General features: G+C 49.5%; 7 protein-coding genes across 7 annotated transcripts; 2 read left to right on the top strand and 5 right to left on the bottom strand.

Moving 5' to 3' along the window:
• Nucleotides 1-585: 585 nt before the first annotated feature.
• On the bottom strand, nucleotides 586-3,445 carry N7447_005951 (COPII subunit SEC24; the record flags this gene model as incomplete). Its single annotated transcript, XM_057230213.1, has 3 exons — nucleotides 586-1,161; nucleotides 1,219-2,865; nucleotides 2,918-3,445. 3 exons carry the CDS (start codon nucleotides 3,443-3,445, stop codon nucleotides 586-588), a joined length of 2,751 nt encoding a protein of 916 aa, XP_057085303.1.
• Nucleotides 3,446-4,375: 930 nt separating this feature from the next.
• On the top strand, nucleotides 4,376-6,745 carry N7447_005950 (kinesin family protein; the record flags this gene model as incomplete). The annotated part of the gene is made up of 3 exons (XM_057230212.1): nucleotides 4,376-4,658; nucleotides 4,721-5,130; nucleotides 5,189-6,745. 3 exons carry the CDS (start codon nucleotides 4,376-4,378, stop codon nucleotides 6,743-6,745), a joined length of 2,250 nt encoding a protein of 749 aa, XP_057085302.1.
• Nucleotides 6,746-7,063: 318 nt separating this feature from the next.
• On the bottom strand, nucleotides 7,064-8,177 carry N7447_005949 (Short-chain dehydrogenase/reductase SDR; the record flags this gene model as incomplete). The annotated part of the gene is made up of 2 exons (XM_057230211.1): nucleotides 7,064-7,663; nucleotides 7,725-8,177. The coding sequence occupies 2 exons, from the start codon at nucleotides 8,175-8,177 to the stop codon at nucleotides 7,064-7,066; spliced, it is 1,053 nt and encodes a 350-aa protein (XP_057085301.1).
• Nucleotides 8,178-8,559: 382 nt separating this feature from the next.
• On the bottom strand, nucleotides 8,560-10,055 carry N7447_005948 (MCT family MFS transporter; the record flags this gene model as incomplete). The annotated part of the gene is made up of 4 exons (XM_057230210.1): nucleotides 8,560-8,989; nucleotides 9,053-9,636; nucleotides 9,703-9,809; nucleotides 9,860-10,055. The coding sequence occupies 4 exons, from the start codon at nucleotides 10,053-10,055 to the stop codon at nucleotides 8,560-8,562; spliced, it is 1,317 nt and encodes a 438-aa protein (XP_057085300.1).
• Nucleotides 10,056-11,012: 957 nt separating this feature from the next.
• Nucleotides 11,013-16,016, bottom strand: N7447_005947 (NACHT-domain-containing protein; the record flags this gene model as incomplete). Its single annotated transcript, XM_057230209.1, has 3 exons — nucleotides 11,013-13,268; nucleotides 13,301-15,576; nucleotides 15,710-16,016. 3 exons carry the CDS (start codon nucleotides 16,014-16,016, stop codon nucleotides 11,013-11,015), a joined length of 4,839 nt encoding a protein of 1,612 aa, XP_057085299.1.
• Nucleotides 16,017-16,677: 661 nt separating this feature from the next.
• N7447_005946 (AIM24 family protein) lies at nucleotides 16,678-18,196 on the bottom strand (the record flags this gene model as incomplete). Its single annotated transcript, XM_057230208.1, has 7 exons — nucleotides 16,678-16,995; nucleotides 17,051-17,270; nucleotides 17,325-17,443; nucleotides 17,495-17,665; nucleotides 17,720-17,800; nucleotides 17,855-17,973; nucleotides 18,031-18,196. The coding sequence occupies 7 exons, from the start codon at nucleotides 18,194-18,196 to the stop codon at nucleotides 16,678-16,680; spliced, it is 1,194 nt and encodes a 397-aa protein (XP_057085298.1).
• A 403-nt stretch (nucleotides 18,197-18,599) lies between these two features.
• atm1 (ATP-binding cassette Fe/S cluster precursor transporter ATM1) lies at nucleotides 18,600-21,102 on the top strand (the record flags this gene model as incomplete). The annotated part of the gene is made up of 7 exons (XM_057230207.1): nucleotides 18,600-18,968; nucleotides 19,029-19,088; nucleotides 19,147-19,261; nucleotides 19,312-19,580; nucleotides 19,642-20,688; nucleotides 20,760-20,976; nucleotides 21,029-21,102. 7 exons carry the CDS (start codon nucleotides 18,600-18,602, stop codon nucleotides 21,100-21,102), a joined length of 2,151 nt encoding a protein of 716 aa, XP_057085297.1.
• Nucleotides 21,103-21,190: the final 88 nt, after the last annotated feature.

Below are 21,190 nucleotides of genomic sequence, written 5' to 3'. Positions count from 1 at the left end.
GTCCGGCGGGGGCCATCATATATACCCAAAAAAGGAAGAAAGTGCAGGGGTATATAAGTAGCCTGTTGTTGCCCCGGTGCATTGGTACATGACTACTAGAGACGACTACTAGGTGCCACTAGACCTGAATCGGGGATTGAACAGATACCCCTGGCCCATTTAATTGGCCTTAGATTTTCCCACTAATATCCTAGGGTGTTCGATTTGATTGACCTAGTCAACTTTCTACAAAGGTACTAAAATCATGGGACTTGCCATGTTCCGTGGGAATCCACATGGCACCATAAACAGTATGCACTACCATGTAGAATAAAATAGAAAAATGATACCGTTAATTCTTCATAGATGCAATCAGCGTCTATCGCCTGTCAACTATAACCGAGCGATCTACTAGTACTAGATAATCCAAAACATGCCCGCCATGATACAAAACCAAACGCAAATCTTCCCCAACGTAATGGTACAGGCGGGAGGGCTCGCGAAAACATTTCAAGTCCACCGAGACCAACCGGTCAGCTTCTCATTACTGCACAACCTGAGAGCAAATCGTCAGTGCTGACCGATACAATGGTCAGAGCAGAGGGCTCAAACCTTCTCCTGCAAGGAACCCATCCACTGATCCAAGCTGAGGCTTTGGTCGGCACGATCCTCAACCAGCATTGTCTGAGCCCAGAGACGCAGGCCGGGCTCACCATCCTCGCGGACAACGTATAAGTGAGGCACGATCATGCTGCCCACACCCTTGGCCCGGTGGTCCCGACTCTTCTCAACCACAGCCCGCACACGCTGGTTGAACTCGTTCTCGACATCGGGGAGGGTTTGCTTGCCCACGCGCAATTGGGACTTGTCAGGGACGCCAAAGACATCCTCGATAAGCTGTGAAACAGCATCGCGACCAACCCAGAGGAATTGGGTCTGGCCATCATCAATGAGGTACAGACCGTAGGGCACGAGGCGGCCCGAAGACAAGTTGACAGCAGGGGGTAGCAGGATTTCGCCGGTCTGTTCATCAGGCACACCCGCATTGTCGGGCATGTCATGGAGTGAGTACATTCTGGGGTAGATATATTGGATGAGGAGGGGCAGAGGCAGAGTTGACAGAAGACAGAGAGCTGCGGACCGCATGTCCGTGGGGATCTGGGCGGATTTGCGAAGACCAAGCTAGAGAAAATCAATTAGTATAGAACAACTATCATAACCGAAATAGAGAAAACTCACGTTCTTGATCAATGCAAGGAACAGGACAGGCAAGGCTCGCAGGTTGGCAGGGAACTGGAGGCCACCACCGCTAACGCTACCACCCGCAAGTTCCTTGCGGTAGGTCTGAAGAAGCTCGACGATCTTAGCCTGAAGAGCCTCACGAGCGGGCTCGAGCCCGCTGCTCAATGTGCGCTCAACAGCCTTGTGGCTGAAGAATGTGGCAATGGCCTGCTGGTCAGCCGAGGCGTAGATGTCTGCCAGGTTCTGGGTCGTTGGAAGCGCCAGGGTCAAGACACGAATACGACGTTCACCGTTGCAGGTAGTGTGAAGGACAGCCGCCTGCATGCAGACGACCGGCTTCGTAACCGTCTCATCAATGGCCACCTCGACCACGTAGGCCTGGTCACGAGGGAAGGCCGGGAAAGCGCAGAGATCGGAACTACGGTTGAAGAAATTGCCGTAGAAGGTGTTCATACGCAGACCGGTAGTTGCACGCACGCGGAGAACAGCCTCCAAACCAATCTCTGAAGAGAGGTAGTCAGAGAACTCACGGGCGAACTTCATGGCATCTTCAGTCCGTGCAGCGTTCCAGCCAGGGTAGAAGTAGGTCTGACCACCAGTGTAGCGGGGCAAGCAACTCAAAGATGCGACATCTTGGTATTGCGATGAGAAGAGGAACATATCCACAGAGACTTGAGCCTTTGAGCATTCGACTGCAAAGCTCTTGTAGAAGGAGTTTCCGGTTTGAAGCAGACTGGATTCCTTGCTGGTGCCCAGCACCTTCTTGTCTTCTCTCATAGTGAGCGCTCCGTGACCAAGGTTGGGCAAAGATGAGCTCAGAACGGTCATCTTTCCACCGACGGGGGAGATCAACTTGTAACCAGCTCGCAATGCCGCGCCCATGGCACAGCTATTGTTTTGGGTGTTCTGGAACATTTCCTGCAGCTTTTTGAGGAACACCTCAATGTTTTCCCGGCATTCGCTCAGCGTTACGAGGAGATCACCAGGAATAGGAAGGAAAGGCTCGTCCAGATCACTGACAACCAACATCCGGGGCTCCGAGGACTCTGACTCGTCCCGGGGAATGCTGAAGTAGTGAAGGCTTGAGTCAACTGCAATAAAGCCGAGGCGAGTACGCCGGTCTGCGTTCGGGATGCGATCAAGGCTCTCCTGGATGGTGCGAGCGGTAGTGGCCAAAAGACCATTGGTCACCGATGCATAGCTCACATCGATCAAGAAGAGGTAGACGAGAGGTTGGGGTGGTCGGACCATGTATTCCTGCGGCGCAACGAATTCAACCATGCTGTGGTTGAGATCGGCACGAAGCGCACGATCAGCGGGCTTTTGCAATGTAGAATCCCAATCAAAGGCCTGTGGCACATCGTTTGTCAGGTTGCACATATTACAACGCCAGCGGTGGCCATGGTCGAGGAAGGTGACAAAGGGGTTGATATAGGAGCGGCAACGTCGGCATCGTGAGATGACTTGGTCTGGAATCACAGGAATAGGATCCTCGGCGTCGTGAAGAGAGGCATACGGTTGAATGACAAGGGCGAAGGGCAACTTTGACTTCTTTAGAAGGGAGTTTGTTGTGGGGACAGCGTTGAGCGTGGATCGCATATATTTCGTGGGGCAATTGGCTTCGGGCGATGGGTAAACACTGGTCTGACAATTGTTAGCATATCGACCACCTGCGCGATATGGCATCTGTACATACTCCCGGAGGCAAGATGATTGGAGGAGGGGGATAGTCCAGCTCAGCAACGTTGAAAGGTTGGGATCGAAGGTCCGTGGGATAAAGCTGGTTAAGCTGGACTTGTGGTCGCATAGGGGCTTGGGCCACAGGCTGCGCGGGCGGCATGTGATGAGGCTCGCTCATACCCATTCCACCGAATTGCTGTGTCATCTGGGTGACATCGGCGGCAGCAGGCGCGCCATATGATGGTGCTACAGGTTGCATCTGGTTGGGGTCCGCACCGTAGGCGGGCTGTTGATATCCTGCAGCTTGAGGCTGCTGAGGGTAGGCACCGTAAGCACCGCCAGCCGTGGGTTGTCCACCGAGCGCAGCATTGGCGCCAGAGCCGAAATCAAATGCTTCACCAGCGTAGGCTCTCTTCTTCTTTCCAGCTCCAGCTGGTGCGGGTACGCCTTGCCCATGGACAGGGGACTGTGTGGGTTCCGGAGAGCCATAGGCGGGCTGGCCATACCCTTCCTGGGGAGGGAATCCCCCTTGTGGTGCTGCCATTAGAGTAAAGTAGGCTGTGTTTGGTCGTACTTGAGGGTTGGGAGGAAAAAAGGGTTGCGCTCGTCACGAAGTCGGTGGGTGGAATCGATATGAGGCGGGTGGTAACAGCTCCTGGAACCCCACAATCAGTTTCTCGTCAACAGAACAGGGTGGGACTGATTGCGTACACGGCAGGCTGTACCTTTAGAAAACCCAGAAGTATCACAAAAGGCAATATCGAGGCAAAAGACAGCTCACCAGAAGAAACCAAGGGAGTGTGAGAGAGGCGGTGATGATGGTCTACGGTGGCCTTTAGGTCGAGGTCCCCCAGCCAATCAGAGACCAGGGAACATGTGACGAGAAGCATGTTTTTATATTGTACGACAACGTCTGATATTGAGTATAAGACCGTTTCTATTGACTTATATGCAATTTTTATTCTCATTAAGCTGCTTATATATGTTTAGAAGTATCTGGGCTGGTCAGATGTGAGCACTATACCGCTAGTCCAAGTGCAGAGTACCTCAATGATCATACTGTCAATTGTGATAATGAGGATATTGGATTTCAATATTGGATTTCTAAGATAATCACTTTGTTGAAATTGTATTAGGACAATCATATATCCCCATTGTGGTGCTCGACTCTTAAGAATGTATTGTACATTATGTTGTAGAGCAAAGAGGCGGTTGCCCTGCCAACATCAACCACACCGGCTGCTGCACAAGAGAACTCCTCCACACGTTCCACAACCTTCAGTTCTGCATACACACCAAGTAGTTAGTTTCGTTTCTTTGTTTTTTGGGGAGGACTTGATTGTTCTCTGTATTTTTTTTTTTGGCTTTACACATTTCGTTCTAGTCATTCCTTCGGTTTTGTTTGGATTGGATCGCATCCCTGACGTCTAGGACTCAGACCATCACACGATAATTGAATGAACATCCCGCCACAATGAGTGTCCGAGTTGTCGCGCGTATCCGTCCCCTTCTCAATTCCGAACGGGAAACCGATGTGATCCTTCGTACCGGATCTTCTGCTACCGCCGACTCCAAATCACGGCAGTCAATAATTGGTGACAAGAGTGACAAGAACGACAAGAAATTGGCGGCATTGAGGGATAGGGATAATGTGGTTCGGATTCCAAACCCCAAGAATGAGGGGGAGGAATATGCGTTCCAGTTCAATGGCGTATACGATGCGGAGGTATCGCAACAGGAGCTGTTTGATGCTGAAGGTGAGTTGCTGCTTCAAGCGCACCAGGACCGCTGTGGGCCAATATACTGATCGAAATAACAGTATCGCCAACAATTAAGCACCTTCTCAACGGATTTGACGTGACCATCTTCGCATACGGTGTCACCGGAACAGGCAAAACACACACAATGCGCGGCGGGAAAAGCCTGGCGGACCGAGGTGTAATTCCCCGCCTACTCAGTGGAATCTACAGACGCAGCCGGAAGATTGAAAAGGATAGCAATGGAGAGAAGACAGTCCAGGTTGCCCTGAGTTATTATGAAATCTATAACGACAAGGTGTTCGACTTGTTCGAGCCGCTCGAGAAGCGCACAATGTCAGGTCTTCCCCTCCGGGATAATGGCGGCAAGACCGTGGTTTGTGGCCTGAGTGAGAAGCCGTGTACTACTTTGAAGGAATTCGAGCAGCTATATGACCAGGCCAACACCAACCGATCCACATCCGCAACAAAGGTATGATAAAATGTCAAAAGCTAGGGTCTAGATTATCTTACTAAACATTCGAATATAGCTCAACGCCCATTCGTCTCGATCTCACGCCGTTCTCGGGGTGAAAGTCACCATCACCTCTCCTGACAACGTTCGCGTCAGCACCGCTTCCGCTATTGATCTCGCAGGATCCGAAGACAATCGACGGACAGAAAATGATAAGGAGCGCATGGTAGAATCGGCTAGCATCAACAAGAGTCTTTTCGTTCTGGCGCAGTGTGTTGAGGCTATCAACAAGAAGCAGCATCGCATCCCATACCGCGAGTCCAAGATGACAAGAATTTTGTCCTTAGGACAGAACAATGGCTTGACAGTGATGATTCTCAACCTCGCGCCTGTCCGGTCTTACCAACTTGACACAATTAGCTCTCTGAACGTCGCCAATCGCACACGGAAGATTGAGGTCCGGGAAGTAGAAAACGATCCCATGTTCAAGGGTCCGGCCCGGCCATCGATCCGGCCATCCATGGGCACGCGGCAACCTTTGCGTGCACTGACAGCCTCTGTGAACGTCAATATGCCGGCGCCCGCTGCGAAGGACTCCGCAGAAAAGGAAGACGGCAAACCCGTGAAAGCATTCAGCGTATATTCGGACAAGCCGCAACCCAAGCTTATTAGCCAGCTCCGGAAACCGGAAGCACCGAAGCGCACCTCGATCTCCAACGCTCCCTCTGGTCTTCCATCATTGAAGTCTGCTCGTCAGACCCTGGGCCCGCAACCCACCGCCCGCCACGACGACTTCTCGGCTGCTAGAATCGAGGAGATGGTTGAGAGAAAGGTTGAGGAGATCTTAGCTGTGCGGGCTGTGAGCGAACAATCGAGGCAGACACAGGTTCATGAGCTCAATGAGCAGCTTCAAAAGCGATTGGAACAGTTGGAGCAGCGTATTGATGGTACAGAAGATGCGCGGGCTGAGGGTCTGTCATATCTGCTGATGGCCAAGCAACATCAGGCACGGGGTGAAGATGGCTCAGCCCTCAGAATGTACCAATTGGCAGCTCCCCACTTCCCTCACAACGAGAAGCTGGCACGCAAGATTACTGCCCTGAAGGAGCGCGTTCATGCAAAGGCTTGGGAAGAGAAAGCTCATTCCCCACCCAAAGGGAGAGGTAGCATGCTTTCCTTCAAGAAGGATGGTACACAAACCCTCGGCAAACGCCAATCAGAGAATCACGAGGATAACTACATGGACCAGACTCATGCCGGACTTTCATGCGACGAGGATGTTCCCCGCCCAAAACATAAGAAGCGTGTTGCAGCCAAGCTTGGTCAGATCGAGGAAGCCCCCGAGCTCCTTGATATTGAGGACCCGTCCATCTCCCCCCGAACTATGCACATTCTTTCCATTATAAACTCGCGGGACGTGAGCCAGATCAAATTGCTCAAGGGAGTGGGCGCCAAAAAGGCAGAGGCTCTTGTTGACTGCCTCTGCGAGATGGACCAGACATCATTGGACACAAACGACAGTGGAATCTCGGACCAGTCTCACTTTCAGGTCAACAGCCTGGCACAACTGAGCCAGCTGAAAGGTGTTGGGGTCAAAACGGTCCAGAATATGAGACAAGGGGTATTTGCTTGATTGCTGCATTTTTGGGCGGCATATACCGGAGCATAATTGTTTTTCTCTTCTCTTTTCATGCATCACCCTTCAGCGACGGTGCTACGGCGTTTTCTTGTCTATACTCTTGCTAGGTATTCTGACCTTTTGAATCCATCCAAAGTACTTTGGAAACATCCTTCTTCCTTGTACCCTTTTGTTATAAACTTTCGATCATAACCATCGAATCAAGTTCATTTCCTTTCCCTAGGAACCAGTATTCTCTCTAACATCCTCTCTAATACTCTTTCCTAGTATCTTTCAGGAACTTCGGACAGCTTGTTGGCAGACTTCATTGCATTAAAGACCCAAAACCTCCAGAAGGCCCTTCTCTTGCAATCCAAGCTCCTCATCCAGTTTGATCCACAATCTCGATCTAGCCTCTGGATCATTACAATATGATTTCATAGGCCCTTCCCATATCCGATTGATATACTTCCCTCCCCCACGTCCATTTTCCGCACCAACGCCCTGTTTCTTAGGATCTGGCCCAAACTCCAAACTAGTAGCTGCATGAGAAATAGCTAATCCACCCTGTTGCGACGTGATAGCAACATAGCGCAAAAGTAAATCCAGTCCGGCCGGGGCCTTACCCGCACTTTCAAGGCCGTCCCATATTCCCGAAGCCACAAAGCCGGGATGGACGCCGTTGATTGTGATGTGGAGGTACTCGGGGTGCCTGAGGAGCCGAGACTGCATCTCTGCGACCCACATTTGGAAGTAGAGTTTATTGTTTCGATAATCGTTGCCTCTGCTGCCTGGTTCACTATTGGCATGGTCGATATCGAAGAGTCCTAGATGGTGGAAACATGAGGTTGTGCATATGATTCGAGGCTCGGCACTGCGAGCTAGAGATGGGAGGAGTCGGAGGGTTAGTAGTACATGAGATAAGAAGTTGATCTAGGAGGTTTCATTAATATCTGTCCATATGCATAATTTAAAAATGAGTAGAAAAACGGACCTGATGAACCATCTGGAATCCATCCTTCGTTATACGGGCTGGCTGGGTAGGCTGGGCAATCCCGGCATTATTGCATAGGATATCTAAAGCGCGGTCGGATTGCATCCACCTTTGACAGAAAGCATCAACGCTGCTGAGATCTGCCATGTCGATGTGCCACCATTCAATGGTGGACGAATGGCCGCACACCGCAGCAAGCTCTTTGCATTCCTTCACGGCTGCTGTTGGATGCAGTTCCCATGCAGGTGGCTCGCGGCAGGCGAGGATGAGATTTGCGCCCCATGATGCGAAAGACTTTGCTGCTTCGAAGCCGACGCCGTTGTTGGATCCGGTTATAATGATCCATTTGCCTGTCAGATCGGCACCGGGGACGTGCTCGTCTGTAAGGATGGTTGTGTTTGTCCCCTTCACGGCCTGGAACACATCATTTAATACCGAGAAGATCCAAGCCATTTTCGAATAGGGGCTTTGCCGTGAGGATTGAGGACAACATGTAATTTCGTGGGTCTTTGTTAGGTTGGAGCCTAAGGCAGCATATTTTCGAGTCAACTAGGATACTTTTAGGCTACCGCGTTAGACGTTGAAAATGTCATGAATTCGGTTGTCTTTAGAATTCCCCTGTATTTCACTCCTTTCTTCTTTTGTAGAGACTTTTTAGCTTAGTAAAGCTGGGTTATAGGAGAAGAGGACGAGAGAGAATAAATTAAATTCTTAGAAATCTAGTCTAGTATGTTTTATTTGCAAGCAATAAGAGTATATATATAAAAAGTCGAAATGTAAACAAGGTATCCGAGAAGATATCTAAAATGAAACAACAACTTGACAAGGCTGTCTATTATACCTTGTTAAGTTTAAACCCACCAACAGTCCCCCGTGCAAAAACAAACAGAATAGATCCAGCAATCATAACAACACCAGCGAATATCTGTAACCGGGTATAATCGTCATGGAGAACATCTTTCACCAAAGCACCGCCGATAGGAGTACCGGTCAAGGCGGCAAACGAGATGACAGCAAAGAAAGTGCCATTACGCACGCCCACCTGGCGAAGATCGGAGATTTGCGCTATAAGAGCTGGTGCAAGTGAGACAAACGCACCAGAGCCGAAGCCGTATAGGGCGCTGAACACAATTGCTGGGGCGTTGCCTCTCGATGGTAGCCAGAGGGCTAGGACGAGGATGGATGAGAAAAACGTTGTTAAGACCATCATGTTGTAGCGGCCGAATTTGTCGGCAAGATAGCCTGGGAGCGTGCGGCCGAAGATACTATTTGGATTTTGTTAATTCATCGATGAGGTGCAGTGTGTGGGCCAGAAAAGGGTCACTTACCTAGAGGCATTCAAAATCGGAATCAGATACCCGGCTAGGTTGCTAGACATGCCATACCTCTCAGCCTGGGTAATAACAAAAGTGAATGGCAAAAACATGCCCCAGAAGAAGCAAAATGAAGCAGCAAGCGTAAGGGAAAACTTGAGCTCAGCCAACGGCCTCAGGAAACCGAGGAAATCAAATGGTTTCCGGCGATGCTGTAATCTTGACTTCAGCGTGAGATTGGCGATGCCCAACATGAACAAAATGAGGAAGGCGCAGATTCTCATCGCCCAGGGAAACCCGACTTTGGGAATCAGTTGGGTGACCATGATCGGGAAAATGACTCCACCCAGACTGGATCCAGCGGCCGTTACGCCGAGGGCGAAAGCACGACGCTTAGCGAACCAGGTGCTGACGGAGTTGACAGAGGCGTTGAAGATGGCGCTTGCGCCGATTGGACTGCAGATTCCTTGTGCAAGGATAAACTGATAGTACTCTGTTGAAAGGGAAGCCATCATTAAGCCGAAGACGTGGAGGAATGTGCCGAGAAGAAGAATCCAACGTGGGCCGTAGCTGTCGAACATGGTTCCGAATATTGGGCCCTGGAAGGATGTTAGACGGGTCTTGGGGGACATAGTAAACTGATGCCTGGGGAATGGTATACGCACGCAGAAGAACATTGTGAAGGTTTCTAGCGATGTGATCCATGTTACTGTACTGGTAGAGAACTCGCTCAGTTGGTGACGTTCGTAGTATGCTTGGAAGACGCCGATGCCTGGATGATATCAGTATCTTGTATGGTTCATGTATTCCGACAGGACTTACAATTGATCCAGCCGAAGCTGACGAATAGACCGCAGAAAGCTCCTAGTACGACCAGCCATGCCTGTGCACCTCCGTCAGGTGGTGGACCGATCCCTGGTGCCGCGGGTGCTGGACCAGCAGCAACTGACTTCTCAGTAGGTTGTGCTTCGTCTTTTTCGGATGGCGCGAGACCTTTTTCTGGATCATTTCCATGCATACTCAAGGTGGAAGTTGAACTGTTGGAAAGTTGTATATTGGCACTGTCGATATAAGCAATTTCAGCTTGATTATTTGACATCTTTGAGGAAAGGTCGAATTATATAGACTTGGATCTGTAATCTGCCGAAATATTAGACACCAATTTATAGTTCCCAATAGGAAGTGTAAAATGAAGAAATAAGATTGTGTTGGACTAGTTTGATTCAAAACTCACCTCAATGTCGCAGAGCCGTTTGGTAAAGCTCTAGATTAAGATACTCAGAGCTTCGAGTATGTAAAGATGCTGAGGCTCATCCTTAAAGACAGGAATTGAGTCATATGAAAATATAAATAAGCGGTCACGACTTCGGTCGCGTTCTAGTTAAGTCCGAGATGCCTGACTCTTTTCATCGATTGGCGCTATAAAGGCGGACCCTAGACCCCCAACGGGCCAATACTACAGCACCAACTGCAGCGGTCGGACATATATGCAATAACCCGAAGACCGACGCCGAATTCCCGAGATATCGCTCATTTGGGAACAAAATGTCAACGTTACTAAGATATCCTTAGATTAGGGTTACCCCTGAAACATATGAAACATATATGGTTAGATGCAGCTGAAACAATTCAACTGATATTACTCTAGCACTGACGTTAATCTGCGCGTTCGTCCCGGGAAAGACCTTTTTTTCCCCTTCTAGTTTTAAAATCGGAAGCTGAAGTGGATTTTTTTTGTAGTTGCAGGGCTATTTTGCTTTGGTAATGAGGAGAGTTAGAACTTGAGAATATTTCAAAGTGTGTGATGAAGTGGGAGTCGATACAAGGTTGTAGTTCTACAAGTAGAATACTAGTGCAACTACTTCACAACTGGATCAGGGACGTATATTTCTCGACTCCGACCAAAAGAAAATACCACTCGCGTGTAAAAGTACTGCACCATTGGGTTTACCAAGCATACATTGTTATTCTTGACCTAGTTCCTTGAATCCCCGAAACTAAGAACATGGCCTGAATTGCAGCCAAAGAAACACATGCCAGGAACCGTAGCGAAAATTTGCTTCCTGTGACTTCGAAGTCCACGATGGTCAAGCGGTATCTTGACAACTCGTTCTCCCTGGTACATGATCCAGGTTTCCTCAATGTTTATTCCATAACCAACCATTTGAGAAACTTCCAGTTCGTTGTAGGAGCCTTCTGTTCTCATAGGCTCGGTGTCGAATGTTCCAAACCTGGTGTGCAAATAGTAAGGGTGTTGCTTATCAAACTCGATTTGCGTGAATTTGATATCTCTGGATCCAACAATCCTGACACACCGGCCCGTGGTGGTGTTATAAATTTCGATCGGCCTAGAATCCGCCATTGCCAGGGCAAGCCGAGTGTCATCCTGGGACCATGCTATTGATGAAGTCGTTTCAAGGTCAGGTACTGTGACGTCCCATTTTCCCGTTGAGAAATTCCAAATCTTGAGTTCATTGCTGGCCTTTCCCCGGACTTCAACAACAGCAAGACGGGTTCCATCATGCGACCAAGCCGTCGTACGGATTCTTCCCAGGGTGAGAAGTCCAGCAAACACAGGCTTCCATGAGCTTCCGTTTTCGAAAACTGACTCGTTCGCATTCGACCCCCAAGCTCCGATAGTGAACTTGCAACCTTGGTCGCCCGGTGATCTGAACATGAGTCGTGTGCTATCTGGGAACCAACCAACGAACTTGGCCTCCGGAGGGATATCGAAACTAGTAATTTGGTTGCTTGCCCTGTTCCAGATCCAAACTTTGTGAAGGAGCAAGTAGTCATTCATCACGAGTTTCGTGCTGTCGGGTGACCACGAGATTTCATCGACTCGAAGTGAGCCACTGTCATTCAAACGGAACTCTTCGCCCGTCTTCGCATTCCAGATAATGACATGTTTCCTAGACACACCAGTCACAACTAGCTCGCTATCTGGTGACCAGTAGACCTCGCGAAGTCTGCCTTGTCTCCCATCCTCCCTGCGACGGGCATGTGTAATTATCAACTCGCCGGTTGTCGTGTTCCAAACCATGATACTATGTTCGGATCGAGATGCAAGCTTAGCTTTGTCTGGCGAGAGCGCTAATTGCCAAACTGGCCCCGAATAGCCATCCGCCATCAAGTCAGAGGATTGCATTCCCACATTCCAGATCTTTAGGGTGTGATCACTGTATGTGGAGGCAAGGCGGGTGCCATCAGGGGCCCAACTTAGCCCAGCAACTGGTCCACCGTGACCTGAAAAAGTGTGCGAGCATTGACCTGTCAATGGGTCCCACAACTCGATCAGACCAGAATGAGAGCCTGTTGCAAGCTGGGATCGGCTAGGCGAGAAAGACACTAGTGTAATGTACCCTTGGTGTTTATTCTCCACCCGTTGAAGCTCAGCTTTCCTCAAATCCCAAAGCCTGAATCCCACAGAACCTGGACCTGGAATAGCAATTTGATCTTGAGGCCGGACTTGAGAGACATCTCTGCTTCCACCTTCAAGCAGAGCGATACACTGATCTATTGCCGGGTCCCACTTTTTGATCTCAGATTCCAACTCAGCGATATCCTCAATACCCGGAAGTGGAGTCGGGTAGAGCAGATCGTGACTTGATAAGAGTCGCCCAGTGCTCGCATCCCATATCTTGACGGTCTGATCTTGAGCTGCCCCAGCAACCCTTGTACCATCCAGAGACCAAACTAGTGACTTTATTGTCAACCTGCTGTCGCTCTCAAGCAATGGCCCATACTGGCCGCGACTTAGATCTAAAACGACCGCACGAACCGCATTTTTCATACTGCCGACAGCCACAACCAGTCGCTCATTGAGTATATGAAATGCCATTGCAGTAGGTTTCACAATATAATCGGAGGGATACACCTCGAGACAGTGGCCGGTTGTTGCATCCCAGATTTTGATCTCCTTCGACATAGCAGCTGCTAAGATTGAACCATCTGAAGACCACGCTATTGTCTTGGCCACAAGGTGACGAGAAACCTCCAAGGTTAACAAACACTCATTCCAATAATCTCTCATCGCCGGCGTCTTAGAAATCCACTTTGGTCTCTCTTTCCCCGTATCAAAAGTTTCTCTTGTAATACTCTTGATCGGACTAAAGATCAAGGCCGAAACGTAAAGCTGCAGTGGATGCTCCTCGATCGTCGGCTTGTGAGCTCTGAGGAATTGACAGGCATCGCGCACACGGTCGGCAAGATTCGCTGGTACGCCAGAGAGCTAATAATGTCAGTCCGTCTTCTGAGGAATACGTCTTTGATAGCTACCTTCATGCTAGCCTCCAATTTGAGAAGCGAGCTTACTCCAGTCGATACCTCTCGGAGCAGAGTCAAAGCCTCTATCCAATGGAGAAGTTTCTGTCGGAAAAACCTATCCACAGGACCCTCAGCCTGAAGAGCTTCGATCATCGCATTTTCTTCGCAGTCGTGAAGATGATCGATCCAATGGAAGGAAGAGTATTCCAACGGGGCCAAAGGATTTGGATTAGGTGGTTTTGAATCTTCAATCGAAACACCTGGGCTCTGGAGTCCCCAGATATCCTGATGCAAGGTCTCCATAGCTTTCAGTGATCCAAGAAGGATACTACGGTGTGCTTCTCCCACCTGCGAGGGATAGATATCTTCCGCAGCATGTTCGACAAGGTAGTCTTTTGCCGATTTATGAACAAAAGAAACTATTCCTTTTTGGATTCCGAGGAAGGAGCCACATTGGTTGACAAGAAACTCCAGGGCTGAGATACAATCTCGAGGGAGGCCTGAAGGTAAGACTGCGAGAACTCCTAGCTCTTTCAGTGTAATCGGCCGGTGGACGATGGAAACAACGGCCAATATCCCGCTGCAACTGCGGAAGTTTGGAGAATTGCGAACTCTATCGATCATTCTCTCGTAGAGTGGCTCTAGCCCAGGGGGGAATTGCCTCAACAGCTCTTCAGCGTTCCATGATTGGTACTTGGGTTTGGCCAGACGTTTGCAAACCAAAGCTACCCAAAGAAACGTGTCCTGTGAATTTTCTGATAAATAGCGCTGTACTTCAGGGCTGTAACCTTTTTTACTAGCCAGTTCTTCCATTTTTATGCCAATGAAGTCACGAACAGCCTGGGAGACCGCCTCTTGATTTTCCTCCAAATGGAGTTCCACCTTGGCTGAGGCACCCAAGTTATCTTTGAATTCCCCCCAGTTTCTGCTGGAAACAACCCACTTGACGTTGGGAAATGCCGAATTTGTGATTAGCTCGACCAAATTTTTGCGATCGTATTTGCATTCGTCAAGCGCATCCACAATCAAATAGGTGGTTCTCTGGGAGAGGTCTTGAAGGATCTTTTCCAGGATGTCAACAAGTATGAACCATGAATTGCGGTCATCTGATAGATTGTATCCTTCGACGTGGGAGATGAGCTTTGGGTTCTGCTTGACAAGCAGGTATATCAGGCCACGTAGAACGGCCGAGGCATTGTTTGCTACACTTTCAGCCTCTTCACAGAAAAAGAATGAAACTGTCGCAGTGGGAACGCTTGATTGAATCAACTCATTCAGGATGCCACAAATCAACATCGTCTTGCCCTTGCCTGGATCTCCCCGGAGCCACAACAGCCGATTTTCTGGGATATGTCGCCAGTGCAGAAAGTCTTCATGCCTCAGGATCCAGTCGTAACATGGTTTGAGAAGGCCGCCTTTGGTACTCTCAATTCTTTTTTTAGCGAACCTGGGGTCACTTGTTCTTCTTGTGAAATCTTTAAGAACGCGCCCATTTGTGTCGTTAGAGAGCCTTTCAACAATCCGTCGTAGGATGATGTTGCTGTCTTGGCTAATAGAAATGAGCTTTGGCAGATCACTTTTCAGCTGCTCGCGCAGTTTTGTCGCTTCTTGAGACATGTTTTCCAGCACTTTCAGAGATGCCTTTGACATTATCGCATGTAATTTTGAATCCAGCAACTGTTCTGCTTCCTTAATGCTTTCCAGCATATCTTCCCAGGGATCCCATTTCACGACACTTCTGAAATATTCCCTGACCGGGTGCCGGTAAAATCTGAGTATGCTTTGAACTTGGTAGTCGATGATAAGCTTGTATAGATCGATGACCCGCTGTTCAATGTCACTCTTGACCTCCAATTTCTCTTCCCCGGGCAAACGAAGATCCTCCATGGCTGCATAGTAGCGCATTTGGGACGTGACGTAGGCAAAACCTTCGCTGTTTTCTGTCTCGACCTCTGAGGGATGTGTTAATAGAGGAAGAACGAGTGAGACACAGGCTATCACGATGGGTGCGTATGGCACGTCCTTGATCGCATCTTTTACAAGATTCTGAGTCCTCTGGACAGCAGTGCCTATATTGAAGACGGCTTGCTGTAGAGGAACTTTGTGACCCAACAGCGTTAGTGTGACCTTTTTGTCCTCCACATGCTCCAGTCCCAGTGTGCTGATCTTGTTGAGCCTTTCTTCGCGGGTCGCCACATCATGCTGTGGAATCTGGTTTGTGACAGGAGATGGGTCACCATTAGTGTCCGAAGTTGGTAAGGCTGAGATTTGTCCTGGTTGTTGGTGACCGGTAAGCTTAGGGCTATAAAGACTTCATTGGGATATGATACGAGTTTGAATCCCCGTGATTACACGGACAGCAATCAAACATGGCGCTAGTTAATATTGAGACTATTGATCTCATACCTTTAGCAAGTTCTTCATAGGCTTCAAGGAGCTTTTTCTTCTCTTCGTCTTCTTTCAAGGAGTCGTAGGCCTTATCCCAGAGAGAAGTCGATGCAGGCGCCTCAGTAGCTTGTTCATTATCCGTTGCAGGTGCATGGATTGACAAAGAGGATCTTGGCAAGTTCGAGTCTTCATTGCCCACACGCTCATTTGCCGATGATTGCGAGGTCTCACGTCGAGGGGTAGGGGATCCCGATCGTGACAGTTTTTTCCTCCAAAACGGCTTCCATCTGCCCTTTCTTTCATCTTTCTTTTTCGGGGCTTCCATCTCGCCACTCACATTTGCACCAAAATGGTAAGATAAACATATATTTTAGGTGTCCAAAGAGATCTGGCGGGGAGGTGACGTGGGGACAGACTGCATTAGCGCGGCCCCAAATTGAAGGTGGTTGGAGCCTCTGCCCATTGGATACCCATCTGCTTCAGTCAATACAAGAAGTCAGGATCAAGTCAACCTTCTTTCGTACAAGTACTTGATGTCCAAGCTGTCAATGCTCACCAAAACCATATTGAACGAGATGTATGGGGCCAAGTCCAACGTACCGCACGGGCAAGGCCAGCCATGCAAATTTCCAGGCTGTGTTTCCATACAGCATCATCTAGCATCATCTAGCCCACAGGGCGTCCCACTTGGATGCTCAGTTACAGGAGTGGAAAAAAGGAGATTCCTCCACAGCTTCACCTCAATAATCCCGAGACCACGTTTGATCCTGCTCTTTCTACTCGAAGGGTGAAAATAACAGGTAAAGTAGAATCTGTAGATCAGAAGCAAAGAATGAAGATTTGTCGGCAATTGCCAAGATAAAAGAAATGCCCATACTGTACAGGATGCAACGTGATAATCCCAAATGGAGACCGCTCTAGCCCGTACATAACCCAACGCGAAGAGAACTCCTCCAAGCCGACCCTTTTGAAGCGAGTCTTTCTATTTAGTTTGTGCGACCAACTTCCTCAATCTCGACCTTTCCATCTTTGCGGATCTTTGCAACGCTTTGGCTTGTTCCTTGGATTTCCTGCTCTAGTTCCTCAACAGAGCGCGTCAGGCCAGGGATATCGCTGACGGCCTTTACGGCTTCTGTATTTTCCTCATGTGTCTTTTCGCCTTCGGTGAACCGAGGAGCGGGCGAGGTAAAGCCACTAGGGACATTGGCAATCTCATTGGCTTCCTGTGCGGACAAAACATCGTTGAGACGAGGACCGCGGGATTGCACGAGAATGGTCATGGGACCATCAAACTGTAGGAAGAGCTAGATAACATTGTTAGTCGGGGAATACTGAAGGACAAATCTGGGACTGCCATACTCTATCTCCCCAGATGGTCATTCGAGACCAGGTACGCAGCTTGTGGAACCATTGCATAGTGGTTTTGTATGCCTTGGAATCAGACACGTCACGAACGAACTTGGCATTTTGCAGAAGTCTTGGTAGTGTCTTTAGGCCCGGGACCTGGAAGTTGAGAGTGGTGGATTTGAAACGGTAAGGGCGAGGAGGGTTGGAGGCCATCGTGTAAGCAACCACATTGCTGTTTATAAAAATTTAGCGACGTCAGACGTGCAATCGCAGCTGAGGGTCTTACCTGGGATGCGCAATGTACTGCTCGCCATCCTTCAGTTCGACCGAGTATAGCTGTCCATTTCCAACCAACGCTATTAAACCTCTGCCGGTCACTTCGGAGCTACCCCAATGAGACAAGCTCTGCGCAAATTAGCTTTGTATTCCATCGTACGCGATCACAACTCCACTAACCAGGTTTGCGTTGATAGTCGGCTTAATGGACAGAGACCGGCCGGTCCATGCAAGCAAAGCCCGTCTCTGGGCAACCATCCAGTCCACGGAACCATTGACGTTCACGACGGCGAAGGACGTATTGGGGGATCGAACGGAAACGAGTGCTGTGACGGGTGTTGGTGAGGAGACCTGGGGAATTGTCAATTGCTGTCTTTAGGTTCTCGTCTGCATCGCGCATCTAACCTTCTGATAGAGAAAGGGCACTCCGACGATAGCCCTCCGGAAGGGTTCTAGAACGCTCAAAGTGGAAACCACCTGCGCAGACTATGCATTAGCATTACCGTTCCCCCAGGACAACACAATCGCGGGATCGCATACATTATCCGCCTTGCCGCTCAATCCAACCAACGTTCCGCGTCGGGTATATAGGTTCTGCGAGGCCGAGAGCGAAACCGAAAGGAGCGAGTATGGAGCGCCGACGACATCGAATCGCGCATCTATGTGACCTCATTGTCAGTGTCACATCGCCAATCCCCCAGGTGAATTGTAATTACCTCGTGATTCAACAGAGCTGGGCGTGCTAGCGAGTGGCAGATTGTCGCCATTGACCGAAGGCACTCCCGAAGGCGCGGCGCGAATCTGAACGCATCGCGTTTGCCGATGGACGCGAGGAACAACTCGAGTCCAGGGCAGTGTCCGAACACCTTGGACGGAGCGCATTGTGTATGAAAAAAGAGCAAAAACTCCAGGGCTACCGAAGGGAGAATTTACGTCAGTTGTGACGAAAGGGAAACCGGGAAAATCGTGGGCCCGAGAGCGATGCGGCCTACGAAGTACACAACTGCCCCTCGGAATTGCGACATTTGGAAGTTTTATTATAAGTTCTTCAATTATTTACATTCTTATTCTGCATCTTACCTTTACTTGACTATTTGCGACCATCCTGGACTTTCCATCGAGAGCGACGGGTTTTTCTCCGAAGCCGGCAATTACCCCCCACGAGCTTTCGGAGACATAGCTACTGCACGTCAATCTTTCTTACTCGCTCCCACTATGCGCCTTTGAACATCCTCTCAGTGACTCGAACTACTTCGGAGCTCAGAGAATATCATATCAAGCGACCATGCTTCTCAGGGCCGCACGATCGCCGTGCTGGCGCACAGCGCAATTCGCACATCCGAGCTTCGCCGGTCAGCTACGAAGCACGCGACTCAATGGAACACACCTGCGCGCGTTTACATCAAATAACAATTCATTACGGAGTCAATCCACAGACAATAAGGATCATGCATCTGTCAAAACGACTCCTACCTCTACCCCCGCTCCATCACAACTAGCACACGCCAATATCGTCCAGAAGCCGGAAGATAGCCCCAATGTGAAGACCCCACCAAAGAAGGACCTGCTGAGTGAGCCTATGGCCGGAAAAAAGGAACAAAGAAAGGCAGACTGGGCTATCATGAAAGAAATGGCCAAGTATCTGTGGCCGAAGGTAATTCCCGAGTGTGGTGGTATTGGTATAGAGTAACAGGGTATTGACTATAGCCGGTAGGATGATTGGGGCACGAAGCTCCGTGTCGGCACAGCACTTTCGCTGCTTATTGGAGCAAAAGTAAGCTCCATCTGTTATTGTGTTTCTATTATGCCATGCTAATATGAATCCAATATAGATCCTCAATGTGGAGATCCCCTTCTACTTTAAGAACATTGTCGACTCCATGAATGTAGATTTTGCTACCGTCGGCGGAACGGCCTATACCGTGGCTGGGTCAATGATTATTGCATGTAAGGATGACAACACATTGAAGAAGGGAATTGTCGCTAACATGTTTTAGATGGCGTGACCCGAATTGGGGCTACATTGTTTCAAGAGCTCCGTAACGCGGTATTTGCTAGTGTTGCGCAGAAGGCAATTCGGAAGGTGGCATCAAACGTTTTTGAACATCTGTTGCGACTGGATCTCAACTTTCACCTCTCTCGGCAGACCGGAGGTCTGACCCGCGCAATTGATCGCGGTACTAAGGGCATCAGCTTCCTCCTCACCTCCATGGTTTTCCATGTGGTCCCGACAGCACTTGAAATCTCGCTTGTCTGCGGTATCCTGGTATGATTTGATAACGGAAGACAACGAGCATTCTCGTTTCTACATTACTAACGTGCTGTAGACTTATCAATATGGCTTTCAATTTGCCGCTATCACTACAACAACAATGATCGCTTACACGGCGTTTACTATCACTACAACGGCGTGGCGAACGAAGTTCCGGAGACAGGCAAATGCAGCTGATAACCGCGGAGCAACTGTTGCTGTGGACTCGCTCATCAACTATGAAGCCGTCAAGTACTTCAATAACGAGAAATTCGAAGTGGCACGATATGACAAGGCTTTGAAGAGGTATGAAGACGCATCAATCAAGGTGACTACATCTCTGGCATTCCTCAACTCTGGTCAAAACATGATATTCTCCTCTGCGCTGGCCGCAATGATGTACCTGGCTTGCAATGGAGTTGCGAACGGATCCATGACCGTCGGTGACCTAGTCATGGTCAACCAGCTGGTCTTCCAGCTCTCGGTCCCCCTCAACTTCTTGGGATCTGTCTACCGTGAGCTGCGCCAGTCCCTGCTGGACATGGAGACACTTTTCAACCTACAGAAGGTGAACGTCACCATCCAGGAACGACCCAACGCCAAGCCGCTGCAGCTGACGCAGGGCGGCAAGATTCACTTTGAGAATGTCACTTTCGGTTACCACCCAGACCGGCCGATTCTCAAGAATGCCACCTTCACTATCCCAGCAGGGCAGAAGTTCGCCATTGTCGGCCCTAGCGGCTGCGGCAAGTCTACAATCTTACGTCTGCTGTTCCGCTTCTATGACGTCCAGTCCGGCCGCATCTTGATTGACGGCCAGGATATCCGCGATGTAACCGTCGACAGCCTTCGCAAGGCAATTGGAGTGGTGCCGCAAGATACACCGCTGTTCAATGACACAATCGCGCACAACATCCGCTATGGACGGATTGATGCATCGGACGAAGAAGTGCGCCGAGCTGCAGAGCGAGCCCACATCCACAAGCTCATTGATGGTCTGCCTGATGGCTACGAAACTGCAGTTGGTGAGCGTGGTATGATGATCTCCGGTGGCGAGAAGCAGCGGCTGGCAATTTCTCGGTTGATCTTGAAGGACCCACAACTATTTTTCTTCGATGAGGCAGTAAGTGTTCATTTCCTCCTTCGTCCGCCAGCTGAGCGGTTAATTGAGGTAACTAATCACCCTCTTTGTAGACTTCCGCCCTAGATACCTACACGGAGCAGGCCCTCCTCCAGAATATTAACAGCATTCTCAAAGAGAAGAGCCGCACAAGTGTGTTTGTTGCTCATCGCCTACGCACAATCGCCGACAGTGACCAAATTCTGGTCCTGAAGGAAGGCCATGTGGCAGAGATGGGCTCACACCGCGAGTTGCTCGAGCGTGACGGCATTTATGCAGAGCTTTGGAATAGTAAGTTGTTTGTTTCCATTCCTGTCTGCAATCCGTGCTAACTCAATTTTAGCCCAGGAACAGTCAATGGCGCAGGACGTTGATCTGGAGCAGATCCAGGATGAGGATGTTCAGCCTAAGGCGTGAAACCTAGAATCTGTACAGAACCATCTAACATACAAGGGTTAGACTACTCCTATGTCGTACCCAAGGCGGCCCAGAACATATTATCCCA

This window comes from Penicillium robsamsonii (genome assembly GCF_028829455.1).
Source record: "Penicillium robsamsonii strain IBT 29466 chromosome Unknown utg000003l_segment0_segment0, whole genome shotgun sequence".
Classification (NCBI taxonomy): Eukaryota; Fungi; Ascomycota; class Eurotiomycetes; order Eurotiales; family Aspergillaceae; genus Penicillium; species Penicillium robsamsonii.
The sequence above is the reverse complement of the archived record's forward strand: the minus strand, read 5'-3'. Positions and strand labels throughout refer to the sequence as shown.